Source organism: Eleutherodactylus coqui, chromosome 11 (genome assembly GCF_035609145.1).
Source record: "Eleutherodactylus coqui strain aEleCoq1 chromosome 11, aEleCoq1.hap1, whole genome shotgun sequence".
NCBI classification, from domain to species: Eukaryota; Metazoa; Chordata; class Amphibia; order Anura; family Eleutherodactylidae; genus Eleutherodactylus; species Eleutherodactylus coqui.
Genome location: NC_089847.1, coordinates 68,322,823 through 68,350,684, shown reverse-complemented (window position 1 = coordinate 68,350,684; position 27,862 = coordinate 68,322,823). Strand labels below are relative to the sequence as shown.

Below are 27,862 nucleotides of genomic sequence, written 5' to 3'. Positions count from 1 at the left end.
AAGAGAGCAAAAATAACCCTAAGCTAGTTTTCAATTATATAAACATTAAAAGGATTTGCAATGAGAGCACTGGCCCTTTAACAAATAATGCAGGAGAATATGATGGGGGGGAAGGCAAAACTATTACATAGTTTTTTTTTTCTCAAGTGTATTCACAAGGGAAAAAGAAATGTCACACATGATGCAGGGGGATAAAGCGAACCCCGCAATAAATATTACATATGTAATGCTGGAGGAAGTGCAGAGCCGGTTAAAAAGGATTAAAATTGACAAATCGCCAGGCCCAGATGGAATACACCCAAGGGTTCTAAGGGAACTCAGTGATAAGATAGCTAGACCACTATTTCTTATATATTGAGGGACACTATTGAGACTGGGGTTGTACCACTGGATTAGTACATTTCCAATGCGGCTCTAATAAACAAACATAGTATGATCGGCTGAATGAAAACAATGTCCATCTAGTTCAGCCTGTTTCAACCTCCTTGTTGATCCAGATGAAGGCAAAAAAAAAACAAGAGGCTGAAGCCAATTAGCCCTTTCGGGGTAGAAATTCCTTCCCGACTCCATAATGGCAGTCAGAATAATCCCTGGATCAATCTCTGATAGTTCCTACATGTCTCTAAGACCCAGATCAACAACCCGCCACACGAGATACAGGGGAATAAAACGAACCCCTCACAAAACATCTCATACCTAACACAGGAGGAGGTGCGGAAGCGTCTAAAGAAAACTAAAATTGATAAATCGCCGGGCCCAGATGGATTACACCCAAGAATACTAAAGGAACTAAGTGACGAGATAGCTAGGCCGCTATACCTAATATTTCTAGACACTATCATGACCGGTGTAGTACCATTGGATTGGCGCATTGCCAACGTGGTTCCAATTTACAAAAAAGGGAGCAAAAGTGAGCCTGGAAACTACAGGCCAGTAAGTCTCACTTCAGTAACGGGAAAAATTTTCGAGGGGATTCTGAGAGACGCCATCGATGAGTACCTCAAGAAAAACAAGGGAATAACTCCTCACCAGCATGGATTCATGAAGGGTCGCTCATGTCAGACAAATCTGATCAGTTTCTACGATGAAGTAAGCTCTAAGCTGGACCAGGGAGAATCTATTGATCTTGTATATCTGGACTTCTCTAAAGCCTTTGACACCGTGCCACATAATAGGCTAATATACAAAATGAGGCAGCTCGGACTGGGCGAAAACGTGTGTAAGTGGGTAAAAAATTGGCTCAATGATAGAAAGCAGAGGGTGGTAATAAATGGTGCGTACTCTGATTGGACCATAGTCACTAGTGGGGTGCCACAGGGTTCAGTTTTGGGCCCCACTCTGTTCAACATATTTATCAATGACCTGGTAGAGGGGCTGCACAGCAAAATATCAATATTTGCAGATGACACAAAATTATACAATATAATTAATACAACGGAGGACAATGTGCGGCTGCAAACGGACCTGGACAAGCTGGGGGCTTGGGCAGAAAAATGGCAAATGAAGTTCGATGTTGAAAAATGTAAGACTATGCACATGGGCAGGAGAAACGGATGTCACCAATATTCACTTATTGGGGTACCACTAGGGAAAAGTGATATGGAAAAGGATCTGGGGGTATTAGTGGATAATAGACTAAACTGGAGTAACCAATGCCAGTCAGCTGCTGCAAAGGCAAATAAAGTCTTGGGGTGCATTAAAAGAGGTATAGGGGTGAAGGACGAGAACATCATCCTTCCATTATATAAGACACTTGTCAGGCCTCACATGGAATACTGCGTAGAATTCTGGACACCGGTGCTCAGGAGGGATGTTGCGGTATTGGAGGGGGTTCAAAGAAGGGCAACTAAACTAATACATGGAATGATGGGACTGGAATACCCAGAGAGGCTATCCAAATTGGGTCTATTTACTCTAGAAAAAAGAAGGTTAAGAGGGGACCAAATAACTATGTATAACTACATGAGGGGACAACACATGGATCTCTCCCGCGATCTGTTTACACCCAGGACCACGACGGTAACAAGAGGACATCCGCTACGATTAGAGGAAAGTAGGTTTCATCACCAACATAGAAGGGGATTCTTTACTGTAAGAGCAGTGAGACTATGGAACTCTCTACCGGAGGAAATGGTGATGGCAAAATCCACAGAGGCGTTTAAAAGGGGACTTGATGTCTTTCTGGAGAAGAAGGATAGTACAGGATATAAAAGGTGAAGTGTCAATCCGGGTAAATAGGCAGGTAGGAACTATTAGGGGTTGATCCAGGGAACAGTCTGATTGCCATTAGGGAGTCGGGAAGGAATTTTTTCCCCAAAAGGGCTAATTGGTTTCTGGCCTTGGGGTTTTTTGCCTTCCTCTGGATCAACAAAGTAGGACAGACAGGCTGGACTAGATGGACAATGTCTTCATTCAGCCTTACATACTATGTTACTATGTTACTATGTTACCTAATGTTTATATCCTGTACTATCCAAAAAGGGGTCTAGAAGAGAGCCTTGTAACTACAGGCCGGTAAGTCTCACTTCACTAAATGAAAAAATATTCAAGGGCTTTCTGAGAGATGCCATCCTGGAATACCACAAGGAAAACAACGGCATAACTCCTTATCAGTATTGGTTTATGAGAGGTCAAACCAACTTGATGAGCTTCTACTTTGGAGTAAGCTCTAGGCTGGACATGGGAGAGTCTATTGATCTTGTATATCTGGATTTTTCTAAAGCATTTAAGTCCGCACCACATAATAGGTTGATATATAAAATGAGACAGCTTGATCTAGGCAAAGACGTGTAGTTGGGTAAAAAAACTGGCTCGGAGATAGAAAGCAGAAGGTGGTAATTAATGGTTTGTATTCTGATTGGGCCACCGTTGCTAGTGGGATGCCACAGAGTTCAGTATTAGGCCCCATTCTGTTCAATATATTTATCAATGAGCTGATAGGGGGACTGCACAGTAAAATATTGATATTTGCAGACAATACAAAATTATGCAAGGTAATTAATACAACAGAGGACAATGTTTGGCTGAAAACAGAGCCAGATAAGCTGTGGGCTTGGGTAGAAAATGGCAAATGAAGTTCAGTATTGATAAATGTAAGGTTATGCACACAGGCAGCAGAAACAGATGTCGCCGATATACACTAAATAGGATACTGCTGGGGAAAATTGATATGGAAAAAAACTTGGGGGTACTAGTTGACTGTAGACTTAATTGGAGCAATCCATGTCAATTAGCTGCTGCAAAGGCAAATAAAGTCTTGGGGTGCATCAAAAGAGGTATATGGGTGAGAGTCGAGAACCTTATTCTTCTACTATATAAGGCACTTGCCAGGCCTCACATGGAATACTTTGCACAGTTCTGAACACCGATTCTTAGGAAAGATGTTGCAGTGCTTGCTTGCTACTTGAGAGAAAACAGCGATATCACATAGAATTATAAAATGATAGAGTTGGAAACGACCTCCAGGGTCATCTGGTCCAAACCCCTGCTCAATGCAGGATTCACAAAATCATCTCAGACGGCCTTTGTTTGAACACTTCCATTGAATGAGAACTCCCCACCTCCCGTGGTAACCTGTTCCACTCATGTCAGAAAGTTTTCTTCTTTTTTGCAAACCAAACATTCCCAGATCCTTTAACCGTTTCTCATAGGACATGATTTGCAGACTGTTCACCATCTTGGTAACTCTTCTCTGAACTTGCTCCAGTTTGTCTAGGTCTTTTTTAAAGTGGGGTGCCCAGAACTGGACACAGTATTCCAGATGAGGTTTGCTTAAGGAAGAGTAGAGGGATATAATTACCTCACGTGATGTAGACTCTATGCTTCTCTTAACCCTTTCCAATCCACTGTCTGACATCTAAAGACATTCCAATTGAAGGCTATACAGTTACGATGTCGAAAGACACCCGGCAGGATATTCTTACTGTAGATTACTGTCCGTTCTGTTTTCAGGGGGCCTCTCCAGCATGTCACATACCGCAGTACTGGCTCTAGCCAGAAGATGGCGCCATTGTATAGTGGCAGAAAGAGAGAGCCCCCTAGGAAACCCTGAATCTAAAATTGGATTGCAAAGGGTTAATACATCCCAGAATTGTTTGCCTTTTTGGCTGCTGCATCACACTGTTGACTCCTGTTCAGTCTATGATCTATTAGTATATCCAATTCCTCCCATTCTGTATGTGTTTTTTTTTATTTTTTCATTTTTGTTCCACAGCTGTAGGACTTTGCATTTCTCCTTGTTAAATACCATTATGTTAGTCGCCACCAAATGTTCAAGCCTTTTCTAGATCTTTTTGAATACTTTCCCTCTCTTTCCTCTGGATCAACACAGTAGGATAGACAGGCTGGACTAGATGGACATTGTCTTCATTCAGCCTTACATACTATGTTAGCTATCCCTCCTAGCTTTGTGTCGGCAAATTTGATCAGTTTCCCATCAATTCCCTTCTCCAGATCATTTATAAAAATGTTGAACACTGGGCCTAGGAAAGCGACTTGTGGTACCCAACTTTGATACATTCTTCCACTTGGACGTGCCGCTATTTATGACCACTCTGAGTATGATCACTCAGCCAGTTGTGAATCCACCTAACAGCTGCCTTGTCAATCCCATATTTTGTCATTTTTTTCAATCAGTATTGTATGAGATACTTTGCAAATGCTTTACTAAAGTCAAGATATACTATATCCACTGCATTTCCCCGATCAATCTAGTTGGTGATTTTGTCATAGAAGGAAAATAGCTGTGATTTGCTCGCAAAGATATTCCGGCCGTGTTAAAGAGGCCTAAAGCTACTGCAATGTTGCAGGAGCAGGTCAAGTCCTAAGCTGTTAGTCACACCCAGAGGAGAATGTAGAAGCAGTTTTTAACTGCTTCTGCCTTTCCTTATGTAGGTTGGATAGTTCTTAATTAGCTGTTGGATTCTCAATGAGCCATTGGATAGGGAATTGATGTCATTTGTGGGAAAATCCCTCTAAAGTTGACTCTATAGTAGTAGCTTTCAGAGATAAAATGTGTAGTTGGTCACAACTAATTTATTTTCATTGTCCTAATTTCTACAAGAGGTGATCATGGAGTGAGAACCCTTGAAACACTGTGACACTTAGGGCAGACTCACAAGTGCATAATTTTATCGCGTAGTACGCGGTGAATCGAGTACATCAAAGTACATTTACCCATTTACACCAGTGTGTTTTTATTCCATATAACACACGTGTAAAAAAAAAAAGCATGTTCTGTTTTACGGCGTATTATGCACAATAGAGCCCTGTTATGAATGGGCGCTTAATAAACAATGCCCATTCATAATTGCATTGCGTATATACTGTGTTTATATGCAACGTCGCTAAGTGACAGAGCGTCTAATTTTAAAGAAGTCAGACTGCGCATGACAGTGTGCACGAGATATACTGCCATGCACAATGCAGAATTGCTGCGCCACGCATTGGCGTGCCTGCTTACTACCGGCTCACGCGGCGATAAAACTCAGCGTTTTATGTATACACTTGTGTGAGCCCATCCTTACATGAGCTGCACTGCTATTAAAGGGTATTTTCGCCCTGTGTTTACACTATTTACTGTAGGCTACGTTCACTGTAGGTGGCTAGTTAGTAGAATTGCATGTTCTCCTATGTACAGCTAGCTGAAACAACCAACGCTGTCCATATACAGTGCTGAAATCGTGGGTGCTGAGTGTTTAAATACAATTTATTGTGAATCACTAGGTGTCGGTGCAGTTAAAGGGGTTGTCCCGCGGCAGCAAGTGGGTCTATACACTTCTGTATGGCCATATTAATGCACTTTGTAATGTACATTGTGCATTAATTATGAGCCATACAGAAGTTATAAGAAGTTTTTCACTTACCTGCTCCGTTGCTAGCGTCCTCGTTTCCATGGAGCCGACTAATTTTCGCCGTCTAATGGCCAAATTAGCCGCGCTTGCGCAGTCCGGGTCTTCTTCTTATCTCAATGGGGCTCCGTGTAGCTCCGCCCCGTCACGTGCCGATTCCAGCCAATCAGGAGGCTGGAATCGGCAATGGACCGCACAGAAGCCCTGCGGTCCACCGAGGGAGAAGATGTCGGCGGCCATCTTCAGCCGGTAAGTAAGAAGTCACCGGAGCGCGGGGATTCAGGTAAGCGCTGTGCGGATTTTTCTTTAGGTCCCTGCATCGGGGTCGTCTCGCGCCGAACGGGGGGGATGGGGGGGTTGGAAAAAAAAAAACCCCGTTTTGGCGCAGGACAACCCCTTTAAGGCTTAGAACCGCTCACTGTGTAGGATCACTTTGTTTCCTACCTTTTCCCCTTTCATTTAACTCTTTGCTTTGTCCTTCCACATTCCCATGCATCTATCTCCTAATGTTTATTACTTAATGATGCCCTCCAGGTCCCTTGCAGCTGATTAGCATAACTACTCATTGGTTTTCCCAAGCTATAAATATTCTGATCCCTTTATATTTTCCCCTCCACTGTAGCTTTGGGCTCCAGCTCTGCATGCTGAAAGGTTTAATTTCAATGTCTCCTGCTGTAACAGATGGTATTCTGCTCCCTCTAAAGAAATATTAATAAGCGCCTCTATCAACAGCTGACACACAGTCTTTAAATGAGCCGCTTTTACTGTATGTCTATTTCATATTTGTTACAGATCCCCTCATGGTAAACGGGTTGTCTTCCATTACAGGAAATATGTCTCTATTTACATCTGCATCAGAGGCTTTGTCGCAGATTTAAAAAAAAAAATTCTCCCCCTAAAATGGAGTCCGTCTGGCGCCACTGTTGTCTGTCATTCAGTGGATCCGGCAGAGCGTTGTAACTTCAAATAAAAATTGTACGAATTTTTAAATGGCGTGTAAAATTTATTTTTTTTGTTTTCGTTGCAATATATAACAAAATTTTGCTGTTGGATCGTGCTGCATTCATATTGTGAGAGACAACCTCAAAAAGTTTGTGGGCAGTCAATGCAGTGTGATCCTATAGTATCTCATGATACTATAAGCAATGTAAACCACAAGCACTTTAAAGATGATCTTTAGTAGCCATTCTTTGCTGCTCATTTATAGGCCGATCACGTTGCACTGCATCCTTGTCAATGAATTTCTATTCCTCTTCCTCCACTCCAGTGCAGTGGATTTAGTGAGGCCTGATAATATACATTAAGGCCTAATGCCCACGGCCGTGATGGGCTTCGCAAGCGGAATTCCGCAAAGGAGCCCGTCACGGTGCCCCCCCCTTCCCCCAGAGACCCTATACTTACCTCCGGATCCGCTGCCCGACGTCCTGCATGACGCGCCGGCCGCGTCCTATGACACGCCCAAAGCGTCACAAGATGCGGCTGGCGGTAGGCGGGGAAGCATTTTCATGCTATCTTCCGCTGTGCTACGCCCGTGGCAAATAGAACATGCCGTGGGTGAGGACATGTGATTCTACGGTGCGGAATTCCGCGGTGGAATTATGCACCGTGAGCATTGCGCTATTAGGTTCAATAGACAGAATACACGGAAATTAGGTAATACACGGAAATCCGCCCGTGGGAATTAGCCCTAAGTAAAGGTTGAAGATCTTGACCTAAATGTTGAAATCTTCAACCTTGCATCTTTATTGGTTGCACTGGGAATCCCTTTTATTAATGAAAGGTCATCTCCAGTCTGTTGCCCAAAATGTTGCAATACTCCAACTGCAAAGATTCTCTAATAGTCTGTTGCTTCAAGGCATCTTTAACCCCTTGAGGACATGGCCTATTTTGGGCTTAAGGACTCAACAATTTTTGGCGGATTTTCATCTCCATTTTTCAAAAGCCATAGCTTTTTTATTTTTCTGTCGACAGCCATATAAGGGCTTGTTTTTTACGTCGCAACTGTAGTTTTTTCTATTGGTGCCATTGGTATTAGTGCATTTTGACGCCACCAGAAGCTAGGGGTTTGACAGGAGAAACGCCCCTCTCACACAGCTTCCGATTGGTTCAAGAGCTGAAGGTCCTACTACCCTGGATTTGTGGCAGAAGCCACCGGCGCTTAGCGAAATAGCCTAGCTTCATTTCCTCCCTCCCTTTGTCTCTGCTCCCCGCTCCCCCAGCTGCGATGCTCACCTCCCCCGGCTGCACTGCGGCCTACAGCGCTGCTTTTAAAGGCTCATGTCTCCCTGTCTCACCTCTGTGCTCGGCTGATCGCGCTGCTCACCTCACCACCAGCTGCTCTGCAGCCTCCGGCGGTGCACTTCAAGGCTTTCCTCAGCTCCCCTCTGCCTCGAGTTGTCCGTGCTGTGGCGGACTCTAGCGGTGGCTTAGCACCTCCGGTTCCCAGTTGTGCGGAGTGTTCCGCTCTGTCACTCGCTGTGCTACACGCTTGCAGCTGGGTTCCGGAGTCTGAGGTGGGGCCGCCTGCAGTCTCCCCCTGTGCTCCGCTGCAGGCTTCGCCGTTGCCATGTCCGCGGCGCTGCTCCCCACCGCCGCTTTGCCTCACCCGCTCCTCCGGACCTGCAGTGGGAGGCCTCACTAAAGTCCTCCGACCGCACCACAAGCAGCACCCAACGGACCCGCGCTAAGAGCAACGAGGCGGCCGGCTGGTGACTAACACTGCTGTGGGGGCACGGCACTACATGCTCACTAACTGGCAATGTGGAGGCCGTCTCTCTATGTAAGCCCTGTCACACCCCTACCTTCCGGTGGCGTCAAGATACACTAATACCGGTGTTATTTTTGGGTACATAAGACTATATTGTAAAACTTTTATTCATATTTTTTATGATAGCAGGGAGAGAAAACACATCAATTCTGCCATATATTTTTAATTTTATAAAATTTTTATATTTTCCAATATTGGTGCTGGCATAACGTTTGGGGGTCACTATTAGTCCTGGCTCAACTGCTGGGGGTCACTGTTGGTGCTGGCTCAACTGCTGGGGGTCACTGTTGGTGCTGGCGCAACTGCTGGGGGTCACTATTGGTGCTTATGCAACTGCTGGGGGTCACTGTTGGTGCTTATGCAACTGCTGGGGGTCACTGTTGGTGCTTGTGCAACTGCTGGGGGTCACTGTTTGTGCTTGTGCAACTGCTGGGGGTCACTGTTTATGCTTGCGCAACTGCTGGGGGTCACTGTTTGTGCTTGCGCAACTGCTGGGGGTCACTGTGCTTGCGCAACTGCTGGGGGTCACTGTTTGTGCTTGCGCAACTGCTGGGGGTCACTGTTTGTGCTTGCGCAACTGCTGGGGGTCACTGTTTGTGCTTGCGCAACTGCTGGGGGTCACTGTTTGTGCTTGCGCAACTGCTGGGGGTCACTGTTTGTGCTTGCGCAACTGCTGGGGGTCACTGTTTGTGCTTGCGCAACTGCTGGGGGTCACTGTTTGTGCTTGCGCAACTGCTGGGGGTCACTGTTGGTGCTTGCGCAACTGCTGGGGGTCACTGTTGGTGCTGGCGCAACTGTTGGGGGTCACTGTTGGTGCTGGCGCAACTGTTGGGGGTCACTGTTGGTGCTGGCGCAACTGCTGGGGGTCACTGTTGGTGCTGGCGCAACTGCTGGGGGTCACTGTTGGTGCTGGCGCAACTGCTGGGGGTCACTGTTGGTGCTGGCGCAACTGCTGGGGGTCACTGTTGGTGCCGTGGCCCCTATGCTGAGCTGCTGTTTCTAAGCCAATCCTGCCTGTTGTGATAAAGCGTCTTAGCAGACGTAATTAAGCAGATTCTGTTTGATGTATCTGCTGCGACGCTGTATCTAAGCCGGTCTTGTGTGATACAATGTCTCAGCAGATGTATCACATGATCTGATTAGATACATTTGCAGGAGAACGCCCACTACTGTAGAGTGAACTTAAAGAGGGCGGGAACTGGGCGGGGCCCGGAGAGACTGCAGAGGAGTTAAATAGGTCCTACAGTCTTTGGAAGCATGCAAACAGTGGGGGGTGGCAGAGGGCACAACAGCACCATCTTTGTAAACTCTTCCAAAAATGTTCCATGCAGATTTCTAAGTTTGAAAAAGACATAACAGGTAATATGCATGGCGTTTTGAACCCATGTATTCTGTTAGTGAAAGGAAAGCATTATTATTTTAAAAATTTACCCTGCGTGGCCGGACAACTCCTTTAATGTAATTTAAAGGAGAAAAAATAAAATTTTATATTTTTGCAAATATATCATTTTAAAGACCTATTTTTTCGATAGGGTATGTGAAAATGAGGATTTACACCCCAAATTGGATACCCCAGTTTGTCCTGTGTTCAGAAACATACCCGTTGTGGCCCTAATCTTATGTCCGTATGCATAACAGGGCCCAAACCGGAAGCAGAAGCCGGTGGCTATCAGAACAAACATTTTCCTTGAAGCTGTTTTAGGCCCAATTGCACACTTGTAGTGCCCTTGAGCAGCCAAAACGACACAGAACCCCCACAAATGACACTATTTTGAAAACAAGACCTCTCAACGAACTAATCTAGTTCTATTCTGCGTATTGTAATCCCACAGTTTTTGAATGAATCTTACTAAAGCAGAAGGGAAAAAAAAAAAATTTTTGGCAAATGTATCATTTAAAATTTTTTTTTGTCCAGACACACATGTATGAAAACTTTCACCCCAAAATGGATACCCCTGTTGTCCTGTGTTCAGAAACATACCCATTGTGGCCCTAATCTTATGTTGGTATGCACAATAGGGCCCAAACCGAAAAGGAACATTACACCACCACTGTTTTTTAACTTTTACATTATCACTGTTATCCATTGAATAATGGCCATCACATGAGCGGGCACTTGGTCACTGCTCTAGGCTCTCGGCTACCTTTAATAGCCAGGATCAACGAGATTTTAAATTTCCAGGGCCACATGCAGATTCTGCGCTTGCGCCAACCATTTTGCTGATGGGCGCATGCAGCAAGCTGGGGAAAGGTCCACGGATAAGGATCCCGGTAGAAGACCTCGCCGGAGGCCTTAAGTAAATAATTTCACCTCCCCTCATGGATCGGATCCATGACGGGAGGTGAGACTTAAATTTTTCTTTTAATTTTACGTGATCACAGCTATCTATTGTATAACAGCAGTCACATGACCATGATCCCCTGTGAAATCTCCGAGCTCTCTGCTACGTTTGGTAGCCAAGAGAAGGGAGATTTTCAATTACCCCGGTAATCTGCGGCTTTTTCGCATGTGTCTGCCATTTTGGCAACAGGCGTGTGCGCAGAAGACTGTGTAACGTCCGCGGGTAAATCCCAGGGTATTAGGTACATAATTTCATCCCCCCTCACGAATATGATCCGTTAAGGGAGATGAAACTAAAACATTTGTAGCTTTTGTTTACTTTACATGATCGCTGTTACCGGGACCCGCTGCCGGGTGTCATCCCCCTGCTCTCGCCTACTCATACTAGCCGGGAGCAGGGTGGTTTTTAAATTTCCCATGCTCCCAGCCTTCTGTTCATGCGGTTGAAATTTTACCAGGACCAGAAGGACTAGAACCAGAAGGACCAGAACGTCGCGGGACATTGCGGAGGACGGGGGGGGGGGGGGGGGGGGAGAAGTACTTTCAGCTCCCCTCGTGGATCAGATCCATGAGGGGGGGCTAAATCTTTAACTTTATTTTTCTTTATGTTTACTTTTATGTGATCACCGTTATTCTTTGGATAACGGCATTCGCATGACTGGGGGGTCACAGCCCCACATGACAGCTGCAGGTGTCGGCTACCTCCGACAGCAGGGGGCTATCACAACCACAGCCCCTGCAGCTTTAATCCTCATGAGGAGCGTGTTTTTATGGCCCTGGGGATTAAAGACCACTTAGCCAGGCCATTAAAAAGCTATGGGGTGGTCACTAAGGGATTAAAAAAGGCATAGACCTACTGAAGTAAGTTCAGAGAAGAGTTACCAGGATGGTGAGCAGTCTGCAAACCATGTTCTTTGAGGAACGGTTAAAGCAGGGGTCCCCAACTCCAGTCCTCAGGGACCACCAACAGGTCATGTTTTCAGGATATCCTATAGTAAGAACACCCGTGGCAATGTTTGAGGTACTGACAATAATTACATCACCTGTGCAACACTGATGAAATCCTGAAAACATGACCTGTTGGTGGTCCCTGAGGGACTGGAGTTGGGGAACACTGGGTTAAAGGATCTGGGAATGTTTAGCTTGCAAAAAAGAAGGCTGATAGGAGACTTAATAGCTGTCTGCAAATATCTGAAGGGCTTTCACAGTGCAGAGAGATCAGCACTATTCTCATTTGCACAAGGAAAGATCAGAAGCAATGGGATGAAACTGAAAGGGAGAAGACACAGATTAAATATTAGAAATACCTTTTTGATGGTGCGTGATTAATGAGTAGAACAGCTTGACACGGGGTGGGGAGTTCCTTAATGAAAGTCTTCAAACAGAGGCAGACGGACATCTGTCTGGAATATTTTGTGAATCCTGCAATAAGCAGAGGATTGGTCCTGATTAGAGATGAGCGAACGTACTCGGATAAGCACTACTCGTCCGAGTAATGTGCTTTATCTGAGTATCTCGCCGCTCGTCTTGAAAGATTCGGGGCGCTCCGCTGCTGACAGGTGAGTCGCAGCGGGGAGCAGGGCAGAGCGGGCGGGAGAGAAGGAGAGAAAGATCTCCCCTCCGTTCCTCCCCGCTCTCCCCTGCAGCTCCCCGCTCCACAGCGCGTCCCGAATCTTTCAGGACGAGCGGGGAGGTACTCGGATTAAGCACATTACTCGGACGAGTAGTGCTTATCCGAGTACGTTCGCTCATCTCTAGTCCTGATGACTCTGGAGAAGGTCCCTTCCGACTCTACCATTCTATGAAATCTTCTAGATTGCTGCAGCTGTGTATTTTGAGGCATTAAGTATCAAGTTGACGTTTGCTACATCTGAACCTGCAGTGTATCCTGTAGTTTTTCATTTGGATACAAAGGATTAATGTGAGCTACACTACTGAGTTAAACAGTTGAGTAGGATGTGCTATTTTAGATAGCCTACAAAAGTTCCCCTATCAACACCTGCTAGAACATTTAGTTATAGATGCAGTCTTTTACCCATATGCACTGGTGAAAATTAGCATGCGCTTACTATAGATAAGTGTGAGACTCATGCCCTGTGGCATTGGTCGTATGTGTATATGAATTCAAGTACAGTGTACCGTAATTCATGCATAGCCTTCTGTACGAAGACAAAGGCAAGAGACTGTATGATGGCACACAAGTTCCTGCAAGTCCAAACTATAGGCTCTGTGGGGGCATTCATTAAAGATTTCCCCTGACCCTATTCCTGTGGACTGAGAGCAAAAAAACTTGGCACAGTTATTAGTCCTTCTCTACATAGGTGCCACATAGGGATACACATTTCTCTTATCTCTTTATGTAACTGTAAACACCTCGCTTGTAGAAGTTGACAGGTTGTTCTAAAATCCACTTTGTGACTTTGGAAATCAGAGTCTTATCATCTGGAAAATGCTTGCTCTTCAAAAGTGACTTAATTGTTCGAAAGTGGTGGAAGTCCGATGGCGTGTGGTTGGTTGAATAAGGGGGATGTGGTAGAATTTCATACCTGCAGCAGCGTGCGTCTATCTGGACATTATTTGAGTTGTGAACTGGGGCATTGTCTTGCAGAATGTGTACACCTTTAGTGAGCATGCCACTTCTTTTGGTTTTGATGGCTTCCCACAATTTCTGCAGCAGTAAAGCATAGTATGCCCCAGTAATCATGGTACACTTTACTAGGAGGCAGTGAGTCCGGATGCTTCCATTGCATCAACTGGCCTTTAGTCTTCAGATCATAATAATTGACCCAGCTTTTATCCTGCATGATCAGTCTGTTAAAAAGTCCTTCTGGTTTCCATGGCACATCGTCAAGAGGCTAGGAGCATTCAACTTGTACTTGCTTCTGGTAAGGTGTGAGCAGCCGGGGAACCCAGCAAGTGGATACCCTATACGTATGACGATGGTCTTGGATGATTTTTCTCCATGAACCCCACACTAATCTTGAGATTTTGGACTAGGTCGCGAATGATCATGCAGCGATTTTACAAAATGGCAGCCTCCACTTGCTGGATGGTGTGTTCATCAACAGTGGACTGGAGTCACCCTGGAATTGGAGCAATTTCCACTGAAGTCCAACCACATTTGAATTGGCCATGCCAGTTCTTGACTACATCATATGATGGGGAATCTTCCCCATAAACCTATTTCATCTCATAGAATGTCTCCCTTAGTGTGCAGCCTTTCAAGTAATGGATCTTGATGATTACTCTGTATTCCACTGGGTCCTTTATCAGAACTCGCACCACTTCAGCTTCAGTAAAAGAAAGACTGTTATCAGTTCAGAATTGCCAAATTGGCACGTAACCTATAGAGACTTATTCCATTACACATGTGCAGTTTCAGCATTGTGCGATAAATAGAAGTGGGTCGGGGGAAATCATTAATGAACGGCCCTCGTACAAATCCATAGGCACAGCTTGTACAACCATATGGTTCTTGTGCATCGCCATATTTCAGAGGTATTTTCTCCTACAGGCAAGAACACGGTAGAATACCTCAGCACAAACTCTATACAATGTATCTTAAAAAGCCAATGAAAATGGAGGCATATGGTGTGCTTTTATCCCCTTCTAGACCTCTGTATGTCTCGAGATGCACACAATTGGTTGTCCTCCAGCATTCCAAGCAGTACATTTAATTAAGTGGAAGCAAACTAGACTGAAGTCGAAAGAAGAGGACTTCAAACTGCAGACTTGTACAGATATAATGCAATCTAGAATATAAATCGCCATCGTTATTCTTTGTGTCTAGTGAACTGAGGGGAGGAGGCTATTGTAGACAGAAAATGAACAAGAGAAGCCAGTGTCATAATGGAAATGTAAAGTCAAGCTTATTAACCAGAGCAGCAGAATGAAATGAGATTTAAATTGTGATAAAAATAAGAGATCTGAGGAAATGAAGTCTTCCACAATTCAAGAGTGATTCCTCCAGCAATACTTTATGGCTTAATAAGCCATTTGTCTCTTTGATGATGGCGCAAATGCTTGAGTGATACTGCGAAGTCTTGGTGCTTTAATGCATATAGGGCTCTCGTATATCACAAATTACTATTGTGATAGAATTTCTACTAGGATTTCCCATTTGTTCTCCTAATGGACATGGTTTGACTTGATAAGTTACATATGGTTTATACAAGATGATTCTTTTACTTCTTACTTGGTACTATGCATTTAATATTGGAATTAGATTGTGCATGCCCCACAGCAGGATAGAGTCCTTAGTATAGCATTGTAAATGCGAAACCAAGTTGATGCAACAAAAATGTAACATTACTGATCAGAATTAACCCTATCTATAGCTGGTAGAGCAGAGATATATGACCTGTGTAGAACACAATATGTATGAAGTGTTCATTTAATATCTGAATCCCTGCAGGAGCTGGAAGAGAATTATACCAGGGCTTATTCAGAGGCGCTGTCTGCGTTTGGAAACGGAGCCCTGTTTGTGGAGAAGTTCATTGAAAAGCCACGTCACATAGAGGTCCAGATACTTGGTGAGTAAACCTCTAAAGATGACAAAGTCTTTTATTTGGCTCTAAATTTCTTCAGATTTGTACCTTCTGTGATTTGTACTGGAATTCAGGGAATAAAACATTATATTAAAGAGGGAAAGTCCTGTACAGGGAATATGTATAAGGCTACATTCACACAGGCAAGCACAATATTGGACCAAGAGACTCCAATATGTCAACATATTGCTAATGTGTTTTTTACGCCGATGCAATGCGGTTTTTATTCAAAAACGCCTCACATCGCTTCTGAGAAATGCCGATCCTCAGGCGCGTGCTTCAATAGAAAACCTCATTTCAATGTGTTTCAAAGGGAAACCTTATGATTTCAATGTGAAACCTCACCTCACACGGGATGCGAATGCCATGTGATGTTTTTTAAGGTCCCATTGGAAACCATGGGTGAGACGTTCCAAAGAAATGCCAAAAAAATATAGAACATGCTAAGATATTTATCCTCGCAGCATGTGAATAAGTCAAATCAATATAATGAAGTTCATATTTGTGCAAGTTTTATGCATCTCTCAACACACGGAACTTGCACAAGATTCGCGCCTGTGTAAATGTAGCCTAAATCCCCTTACTCCAGTAAAGAGTATTATGACCTTGAGCAGTAAAGGCAAATCCTTTAGAGACAGAGTGTCCAAACTGCAACCCAACACCCATTTACTTATTGCAAAGTGCCAACATGTAAGGGGGTGGGGCTTATCACCACGTATGATTTTACCTCCGTCATTATAAAAAGGACAGGGCTGTTTCAAAATAGATAGGCTGCAGATTTTGACTGCTTTTTGGATGCGGAAATACTGTGGAATTTGCCGCAGAAATTTCAGCTAAGGACATTCTGCAGCATTTCCGCCACGTGTAAACATAGCTCAGTAGTAATGGTGACCCTCACAGTGGTCTCAACAGTAATAGTGACATCCCACAGTGGTCTCAACAGTAATAGTGACATCCCACAGTGGTCTCAACAGTAATAGTGACATCCCACAGTGGTCTCAACAGTAATAGTGACATCCCACAGTGGTCTCAATAGAAAATAGCTGCTCTACAAGTCAAGACTCCAGTTTTGGCTTATATTCCCAGTTATATTTTAAGAACTGTTAAAAGGTTGGACATTAACTTGTAGGAAGCTACCTTCTAATAGATGGTGCCTTCCATCTTTCATTTGCATACCAAATTTCTCACAGGAGCTTTGCATGGCTATTTAAGTCTCCTCGGGCTTGCTAGGTGGTCTACACAAGGAGAAACTATACCCCTACTGATCAGTGTTGAATGTAACATCAGATCACTTAACTGCATGCAAAATATTCTTGGGGAATGGGAGGGTTTTAACATGTAGCACTGTCGTCAGTTTTTGCATCAGCAAGGGTCTGCCAGTTGGGACCCTTGCTGATCTGCTGATTAGAAGTTACTCTGTTCCATTGATTTACATAATAAGGAGAGGGCTGCAATACTAAACCAGCCCACTTCCCTACAGATGGCGTTCTGAACATTCTGGCCATCTGCAGCAGCTTCACATCTGTTAATCGACCTCGGTCTCCAGTGGTGGACAACCCACTGATCTTCTATTGATGACCTATTCTTAGGATAAAGTCATCATTAGTTGTAGCCTGAAAAAACCTCTTTTTAAAAAATATCAAAAATGTAAATACATACTTAAAGTTCAAAATTAGACTGAAAGATCTACTGATTCAAAGAGTTACGTGCTTTTGATTGTACTATGTAGCATTTTATTAACCCTTGCTGATGGAGGATTTTGAACCTTGTTTTTAATCAGGTGACAAACATGGTAATGTGATACATCTTTATGAACGCGATTGCTCTATCCAGAGACGGCACCAGAAGGTGGTGGAGATAGCTCCAGCTGCTCAGCTAAACCCTCAGCTCCGAGATCGGCTGACCCATGATTCAGTGAAACTTGCAAAGCAGGTGAGTTTGACTAGGTAGTTTCCTGTTTAATTGTTCAAATAAGGTAGGATATTGCAAACATGATGGGTTGTCCGATAGCTTTACGAATAAAGCAACTGAGAAAGTTATATGCCATGGATCTATATTGGTGATACACAACTGGCAATACCCATGTGCCTGTTGTGTATGCAACTGACCTACACCTTGCAAAATCTGCTGTTGGATTAGGCTTCAGACAGGCCATCCCCATATCATAATTGTACATAGATATAATCAGCATTTTTTAAAGATGTTTTTCATATGTGTGCAGCTTTGTGTGGCCTCCATATTTTGGTCCATGTGTTATTTTTGTTTTTTGTTTTTTTTTCCCTCTATATGTTATGCATTTTTCACATTTGCAAAAAAAATTTGAAAAAAAAAACCCCAAACTTTTATTTTTTCTGCATCTTTAATCCTCAAATACTATGCTGGGTTAAAATTCACCTGATCACATTTTCAACTATTGCCAGTAGAACGCTATTAATTTAGTTTTTTTTGTTACGACAAAACTGTATTGAGTGGTTATAAGTATTATGGTAGAACTAATAAAAGGTTATAATTAGAGATGAGCGAACGTACTCGGATAAGCACTACTCGTCCGAGTAATGTGCCTTATCCGAGTATCGCTGTACTCGTCTTGAAAGATTCGGGGAGCGCCGCGGAGCTACAGGGGAGAGCCGGGAGGAACGGAGGGGAGATCTTTCTCTCCTTCTCTCCCGCCCGCTCTCCCCTGCTCCCCGCCGCAACTCACCTGTCAGCAGCGGCGCTCCCCGAATCTTTCAAGACGAGTACAGCGATACTCGGATAAGGCACATTACTCGGACGAGTAGTGCTTATCCGAGTACGTTCGCTCATCTCTAGTTATAATCAAATTCTGTTTGGGAAGGTGTAGTATTGCAGGGTTTAAAAAGATTGCACATGGGTGGCATTCGTGTGCTGAAACCCCCTCATTTTTTTTTGTTTTTAATTTTATTCTTTTTCTCCCCCATTGATTTGAATGAGCGAGTATCATCCGTAAAACGGATCAGACTAGTGCATAAGATACTATTTTCTTTCTTTCTTTCTTTTTTTCTTTTTTTCACGCATTTCGTGTGTGTAGGGAAAAACTCTGTAGCCTGTGGTGCAACATAGAAGAATAATAGGCCTCCTGCACAATGGTGTTTTTTTTCTACAGAGTATAGTCCATTTTAAAAAAAAACTGACTACTCACAGGCAGCATATCCGATCAACAGTTCTAGAGACCTGGGCTTGGAGCTAACCAGAGCCGCAATAGCTCCATGGAGGTTGCATATTCTCCAAGTATTATTATACCGTAGTGCAGATTGTGCAGAAGCAATTTTAATATCCTGTGTGTATGCTCTGTCAGGGCATCTCTGCATATCAAACTTGAGGGGAAAACAGAGTTTTAAAATTTACATGTCCATTTACTTCCATAATAAACAACAAAGCCGTGGAAATGTGAACTAAGCCTAGATTTTTGTCTTTAAGGCTGCATCCATCCGCACAGGCTTCAAAATCTCGCTACAAAATATCGCTCATGTGAAAGAACCCATTGGAAACCATGGGCTTCACATTATAGCGATAATTTTGCAGCAAGATTTTGTAGCCCGTGCAGATACAGCCTAATCCTCACCTAAGTATTGTGCTGTGCTTTAAAAATGTGTGCAAATGACCTTGGGCAGTGATGGCTTTTCATTTTGGACACAAAAGAACATGGGATAAAGATTTTAATGGACAGAGCCCTCCTGATTTAATGCTACCAGTATGAGCTCCATCATGGCTCTGATTAGACCAGAGCTGTAAGGCCCTCTTTGAGTAGGATGGGAATGTCTTACGCTTTAGGATATCACAGCCTTATCTTAATAATTAGATGTGTTCTGGTGTAGGCTTACTGCAGACATTTGTGTTAATTCTCAGTTCCACTAGAGGGCAGTGGAGATATTGGATTCACGTGAGAATTCGTCACTTTGTTTCCTCTCTGTTATATTACTGTGTATAGAGAGGTTTTTTTTTTCTTTAGTGCTTGTTCTTATTTTTAGGATATTTTAAAGCTGCCGTGATAAGTGTCCTGGCTCTGGTTAGTTGTATCATAAAGTAATCTTAACTTCAGATAGAAGTATGACCTTATGTTTAGAGCTTGATGTCTTGGGCCAATGCAGTATTTATTATTTTTTGTGTAGAATATAACCTCATTATTGGAACTTTTTATAAATGATTTCCTTCTGCAGTGAAACCTTGCAGTGATGGAACGCCAAATTCATGGAGCATCAGAGTTATGGTCAGTGTTGCTACACTCTGTAGGATATCAAATAGAAAGGCGTCAGTTCAACCGGTTCAATTCACAGGAGTACAAGGAAAACTCAGTGGACTGCTGATTATTGTTACTCCAGAATGAATGCATAAAGTTCCAGCACATCCTTAAAAATGTAACTTTTATTTCTTAATCCATAAAAACGGCTTCTATGGTGTGTATACTGTAGACCTATGCGTTCTTAGCGTTACCGCCTCTCAACCAATCGGAAACTGGAAAAACAATCGTGATATTACTGCTACATTACCATCCACCATAAACTATTTCTCATTCTCCATTGACACACTAATTAACGTGTGTCTTTCTTTGTGTCTGTCTCTGGCTCTATACAGTATATAATCTCTCAAAACGGTTTTATAATTTAATTCAAATAGATATAGTGATTGCAATTTAAAAATCCAGAAGGCATTCTGGCACATAAACCACTTTTGATTATCTCTGAAAGTTACTGACCCTTTCAATGCCATAGTGTTTAAACAAGATCAGATTGCGATTGTGTTCACTCAAAAAGAGTTTTGCTGCTCCAGATATATTCCTATTTCTTAAACTATTTATATCCGCAATATGTTCTGAAATGCTGCATTTTAGCTTTCTTGTGTTGCATCAAACATATTTCATATTACATGCAACTCGTTCAATCACATAATCATTTACATGGCCACTTGAATGACATTACGGTACCAGATGGGTGTTTGCTTTTTTCCCTTGATGTAGAGGCCCTTTTACAGCTCTATACCACATGATAAGGGTATAGAGGCAGTATGGTATTTTTTGAACCAAAAGGAAACCATTATATAGATTATAACTTCTGCATTGAACTCCTTCAATTTATATTGATGCAGAACTATTTCATCTTAAATGGGAAGTTTCTCCACCAGCTCAGGGGCTCCGAAATGGGGAGTCCTTTTTCCCCATTGTATGCAAATCTCTTCTTGGGCTGGTGGGAGGGGTGTCTAATTTTCAGCGAGACTAATAATAATCAGTGGTAGTCTTCTATATTGTTGTAGCTACATTATATAGACTTTGTTTTCATTCTTTGGAATGGTACGGTTGATGCTTTTTATTAGTTTGTCAGTGCCCTGAATGTCTGTTTGACATTCATGTGTGAAATCCAGGAAAAGGTGCTCTCATTCCTTGATGTTACAATTCAGAAAGAGGGGTAATGGTGAGGTCATATCTAATATCTATTGAAAACCCACAGTCGCCAAATCCTTACTGGCCACCCAATCTTGTTAAACAAGGATATACAAAAGGAACAATTACTCTATCTTCGACTGAACTGTTCGAATGGCATTGACTTTCAGAACGAATCGGAGAAGATGAAATTGAGATTTTTATAATGCAGATACACGTTCAAGATAGTTGAAAATGCATTTAATTTTGCTACAAAGCAGACGAGGGATAGCCTTCTGGTTCCTAAACCTAAATTGACTGTCCCTGAACAAATTAGGGTGATAGGCACCTTTGATGTGGGTGCCCCTAAAATCCGATCTATTCCTTCCGATTAATGGGATATTCTAAGAGAAGACTTGGCAAGACTGCAGGCCTTCTCCACATCTTTTATCTAGAAATAGAAACCTACAAGACTACCTGGTCAACAGCCACCTTGAGCTTTTGTCTGATGCTGCGACCTGGCTAAAGACAAATACCCCTGTGGGTACCTTCCACTGTTTTGGATGCACGGCTTGTCCATACATCCTGAGGGGCTAATACAGGGACTGTGGGGAGGGGGTGGGCAAAAGAACAATACGAGGAAGACAGCGTAGACAGTGACCTGGGACCAAGTATTGGGAATGGTGGTTGGGGGTTGAGCGGGGAAAGGGGGGAGTTAAACTTGATAGAAACGCTAATAGGACCATTGGTAGCACAATGAATACAAAGAATAACAACCACTGTATAAAAATTGAATGGCAACGGATGTAAGATGTCTGATCAGTAAATTACGATATAGTAGGAATAACTGAAACATGGCTCGATGAGAAGTGTGATTGTCTGGTAAATTTACAGGGTTACAATCTCTTCAGAAGAGACTGTGGGAAACAAAGGGGGAGGGGTAACGTCTGTACGTTAAATCCTACTTAAAGCCGAAGCTATGAGAAGCTATAGATGTAGGAGATGAACACATAATCTTTGTGGGTAAAAATACAAGGTGGGAAAATTAACAAAATCCTGATAGGAGTATTCTATAGGCCACCAAAAATAAAAGAAGAAACTGAAAACTTATTAGTAAGGCAAATAGAAGAGGAGTCAAACCGCAATGAAGTAATTATTATGGGTGACTTTGATTTTCCAGATATAATTTGGGAAGACGAAAACTGCAAATCTCACAAAGGTGATAAGTTCTTAAGCACAATTAAAGTGAACTATCTTACCCAACTTGTACGAGAGTCAACTAGAGGGGAGGGCCATCCTGGACTTATTATTAACTAAAACCACACAGAATCATGGGGGTGCATGTTTAGGGACACTTGGGAAATAGTGACCCCAATATAGTTAATTTCAAACTGTCATTCAATAGGAAGCCTTATCAGGGAGGGACAAAAAACTAAACTTTAGTAAAGCAAAATTTGATCAGCTCAGAACTACTATCGACAACATCAAGTGGGATAGCATCCTCAAACATAATACTACTGGCAACAGAAGGAAGAAGTTTAAAAGCATCCTAAATACTTCATGTGAGCAGTTCATACCCTTTAAAAATAAAAGAACTACAAGTAAAAGGAAACCAATGTGACTCAACAAGACTGCAAGAGGGGCAATAAGTGAAAAAAGCGTTTAAATTATTAAAACAAGAGGGCAGTGAAAAAGTGCTAAAAACATATAGGGAAAAAAGCAAAGTATGTAAGGAAAATATAAGAAACTGCAAAGGAGGAGGCAGAAAGATTGATTGCCAAAGAGAGCAAAGATAACCCCAAACTATTTTTCAATTATATAAGCAATAAAAGACTTGGAATGAAAACACTGGTCCTTTAACAAATAATGCAGGAGAAATCATACACACGCACAACATATCACCTACCTAACTCAGGAGAAAGTGCCAAGCCAGTTAAAAAAAATTAAAATCGACAAATCGCTGGACCGAGATGGAATTACACTCAATGGTTCTAAGGGGACTAGGTGACTTGATCGATAGACCGCTATTTCTTATATTTATGGACATTATTGAGACTGAGGTTGTACTGCTGGATTGGCATACAGATAGTCCCCTACTTGCGAACATTCGAGTTACGAATTTTGCAAGATACGAACTATCTGTCCTGCACAGTATGATGTAATGCTATGACATTACATCATACTGTGCAGGGACCGGGCAGGCTTCTATCAAGCCTGATAGAAGCCTGTCCAGTCAGATCGCGGTTGCTAGGCAGCCGGGGGCCTTCTGAAAGGCCCTAGGGCTGTCTATGCAGAGCGCCTATCAAGCCGTGCGCTTGATGGGCACTCTGCATAGGCAGCACTGGGGCCTTTCAGGAGGTCCCTGGCTGCCTAGCAACCACACAGCGTCCTGCAATCTCATCACGGGACGCTGTACGGGCCCCCTGAACGTCGGGTGCCGGCTGTTTCTTACAGCGGGCACCCGGCGGCAGCAGTTCCAACGAGCCACGCTGCTCGTCAGAACTGTTAACACTTTAAATACCGCTGTCAGAGCGGTATTTAAAGTGTTAACAGTTCTGACGAGCGGCGCGGCTCGTCGGAACTGCTGCCGCCGGGTGCCCGCTGTAAGAACAGCCGGCACCCGACGTTGTATGGAGCGGGATCCACCCGCGATTCCGCTCCATACAAGCATTTGTTCGACTTGCGAACAGGTTCCTGGAACACAGAACCTGTTCGCAAGTCGGGGACTATCTGTATTGCCAGTGTAGTTCTAATATACAAAAAGGGGTAGAAAAGGGAGCCTGGTAACTACAGGCCGGTAAGTCTCACTTCAATAATTGGAAAAATATTCAAGGGGTTTCTTAGATATGCCATCCTGGAATACCTCGAAGAAAACAACGGCATAGCTCCTCCATCAGTATGGGTTCATGAGGGGTTGATCAAGTAATTTCTGGGATGGACGTGATAGAGGGACTACACAGTAAAATATCAATATTTGCAGGCGATACAAAATTATACAAGATAATTAATACAAAGGAGGACATTGTACGGCTGGCTACAAAATAACCTAGATAAACTGGGGGCTTGGGAAGAAACATGGCAGATGAAGTTCAATATTGATAAATGTAAGGTTATGAACATGGGCAGGAGAAACGGATGTCAACAATACAAACTAAATGGGGTCCTGCTAGGAAAAAGTGATATGGAAAAAGACCTGGGGGTACTAGTTGACTGTAGATTTAACTGGAGTAATCAATGCCAATGAGCTGCTGCAAAAGCTAATCAAGTATTGGGGTGCATTAAAAGAGGTATAAGGGCAAGGGACGAGAACATTATTCTTCTACTATATAAGGCACTTGTCAGGCCTCACATGGAATACTGCGTACAATTCTGGACACCGGTGCTCAGGAAAGATGTCACAGTGCTTGAGGGGGTTCAAAATTGGGATTATTTACCCTGGAAAAAAAGACCGCTAAGGGGTGATCAAATAACTATGTATTAGGGGACAATACAAGGATCTCTCCCATAATCTGTTTATTAACAGGACTGCGATGGTAGCAAGAGGGCATCCTCTACGTTTAGAGAAACAAAGGCTTCATCACAAATCTAGGAGGGGGTTATTTACTGTAAGAGCAGTGAGACTGTGGAACTCTGTCTGAGGACTTGGTATTGGCAAAATCTAAATAGAAGTTTAAGGGGGGACTAGATGTGTTTCTAGAGCGCGATATTACAGGGTATAGACTTTAAATAACCAGCGGGGTTGTTGATCCGGGTCTTTGATTCAGGTAAGAATTTCCAAATTTATTCATGGATTATTCTGACTGCCTTTATGGAGTCCAGAAGGATTTTTTCCCCCAAGGTTGCTAATTGGCTTCTGCCTCACAGTTAGTTTTTTTTGCCTTTCTCTGTATCAACAAGAGGGGGGGGAGGAGGGAGGCTGAACTAGATAGACATTGTCTCCCTTCAGCCTAACATACTATGTTACATTTAACCCCTTTATGCCACAGGGCGTAAGTGTATGTGTCCTGGCTGTGGGGTACTAAACACAAGGGGGACACTTATGTCCTGTGGATAGCGCAAAATCAGAAGAGATGTTACTGATAGCCGACCTCCTACTGCAACAGCGGGGTGCATCGGGGCAGTGAACCTCACTGTTAAACCCTTCCCTGCCGCGATCTATGTAGCTTCCGGCATGTTAATGGTTCACAGAGGGGGAGTATGCACCCTCTCTGACATCATTGGCCATCCGTGATGTAATTGCAGAGGGCCGACTGGCTACCATGGCAACAGGATGCCAGATACAGGCGTTCTGCTTCGCCAGTGTCTATGATGGCTATTAAAAGCAATAGGGCATTGTAGGACTTCTGTCCTGCAATGTTTTATTATAGCGATCATAGGTGTTATGGTACAAGATATAAATAGTGTAGAAAAAAAATCTAAAACTTTTTTTTTTGTTCTTTTCCCCCTATTAGTTAAAAAAAATGAATAAAAAATAAAACCCCACATATTCGGTATCGTCATATCCGTAACGACTCTTACAACAAATTAAACACCCTTTTTATTCGGCATGGAAAAAGCATACAAAAATCCCAAAAAACCTAAATAACTGAGGCAAAAAGCTTTTTTTTTTTTTTTCATTTTGCCTCCCAAAAAAAGCAATAAAAATGATACAAAATAGCCTTATGTACCCCAAAAAGGTACCCATAAAAACTACAGCTCGTCGCACAAAAAACAAATTTGCACAGAGCTCCCCAAATGGAAAAATAAACTTATAGGACTTTGGATGCAGCAATTTAAAATAACAAATAATAAAAAAAAAGAAAAGGTTTTAATATGGAAAAATCTAAGGAAAAAAAAAATTGGTATCGTTGTAATCGTACCGACCCGCAGAATAAATGTATTGTCATTTATGCTACATAAATAACACTGTCAGAAAAAATGTCTCCCTGCTATCATAAAAAATACTTTTACAATACAGTTCATGTACCCAAAAATGGTACCAATAAAAACTACAGCTCACCATGCAAAAAAACAAGCTCTCATACAGCCATATCTATTGAAAAATAAAGTTATTGCTTTTGGAAAGTGGAGATAAAAAATCCCCCAAAAATCATTCTGTCCTTATGCCCAAAATAAGCCATGTCCTTAGGGGGTTAAAAGTACATTCTCACGGAGAAACGTTTAAGAACAAAGAATTTAATAACTGCAGATCTCATAATCTCGTAAACCTGTCCATATTCGCTCAACTATATTGGGAAGACAGTACAAGAATTGAGATGCCACTGTATCCTTTCCCATGCCAGTAATGTTAGAACAAGATGCATATAGGGATGGAGCACTCGGGAACTCAATCCGACATCACGTTTAGTAAGTAAAATTGTAGAACTTTATTATTCCTCCATAAAATGCATGCTAGTCAGTATTGTTGGACATGGGGAGGAAACTAGCCTTGCTTCACATATGAGGCTTGTACACAATAACAATGCAACTCTTCTCGAATTCCAGGGAATTGAACTTGGAAGATCAAATGGCAGAAGAGGAGATATTAAAGAAAAAAAGGTCATGTGTAAATAAGCCTGCTAGATTGTATTGTTTGGATACCTGCCATCCCAAGAGTCTGAATGAGGTTATGTCATTCGCCCCTTAAATTTAATCCATTAAGGACCAGGCACAGTAAATTTACGGCGCCTGGTCCTGGGCTTAAAGCACCGCCGATGGTAAAATTATGGCGGCATTTTAAGCCTCTTGCTCTGCAATCAATCAGAGGGGCAGGAACAGGTTATTAGCTGTTAGTAACAGCTGATAACCCGGAGAAGAAGGCAGGAGGGGTTTTTAACCTTTCCTGCCTTCTGCTTCCCCGAGTACACAGTGCTGTGTACTGAAAGTGAAAGTAAACTATAACTTTCACATCGGGAGCCCGGGGGGATGTATGGCCGCCTGGGTTCCCTGCTACAGCAGAGCTGGAGGGTCACACTAGACCCTGGACAGCTCTGCCAGTGACTACTGTCACTGCAGGGGTTGCTTTCCCCTGTAACTGGGGCTCCTATGAATGCCCCAGGTACAGTGGGAAAATGTCAAATTAAAAAAAAAAAAAAGAATGTCTCCCAGAGGTCTTACATGACGTCATGGGAAACATAGATAGTGAAAAACATAATTCCATACATCAGTAAAACAAAATAACAGAATAGAACAATAATACATACATAAGAAAGAAAATAACACAAAGCCAACGCCAACAAAAAACGTTGCTGTGTGCGCCCTGTAAACCAAAACATACTAAACAAATACATACTATATATCAAAACATCCAAAATAAATAGAGAAACTCATTCCCATACTTTATTTTAGCATAAATATACTAAATAAATAAATAACTATAAATGTTACCCCCCAATAAAACTTAAAACCAGGAAAAAAAAGGCAGTGAAAAAGATATTTTAAAAAACGCAGTCAAAATAATTTTGCTAGCTAAAGAAAACAAAATAGGGCAGTAAAACCGCCACATGGGTAAAATCCCTAAAAAGTGTCTGGTCCTTAGACTACAAAACAGCTTGGTCCTTAAGGGGTTAAAATGGGTTTGATTATGTCATGCCGATCCTCAAAGGTTTTCTTTCTCTTTTGGTGGTACTTTTACTGTATATATTTACGCATTTTTACCTGCTTGTGTATTAAGAACAGATCCCAGTGGACAGCATTTTCTAGCCTTTCTTCTTTCTCTTTTTTTAACCCCTTAAGGACACAACCTTTTTTTTTCCATTTTCGTTTTTTACTCCCTCCCCTTTTAAGAAATCGTAATTCCTTTATTGATCGACAGATGAGGGTTTGTTTTTTTGCAGAATGAGTTGTATTTTGCAATGGTTCTATGTGATGTACCATATAATGTATTGAAAAACTTTAAAAAAAGATGCAAACTGCAGCAAAAATTGCATAACTTTATTCTATGGGTCAGTACAATCACTATAATACCAAACATCTAAAATATACGTCAAGGGGCGGGGCTTATCA

General features: G+C 42.7%; 1 protein-coding gene across 2 annotated transcripts in view; it reads left to right on the top strand.

Moving 5' to 3' along the window:
* Positions 1-27,862, top strand: part of PC (pyruvate carboxylase) — a 916,513-nt gene that overhangs the window by 135,805 nt on the left and 752,846 nt on the right. For both annotated transcript variants that reach the window (XM_066582494.1, XM_066582495.1), the window contains exons 5-6: positions 15,372-15,489; positions 17,285-17,436. In XM_066582494.1, coding sequence (XP_066438591.1) covers positions 15,372-15,489; positions 17,285-17,436 — 270 coding nt within the window. The remainder of the gene's footprint in view (positions 1-15,371; positions 15,490-17,284; positions 17,437-27,862) is intronic.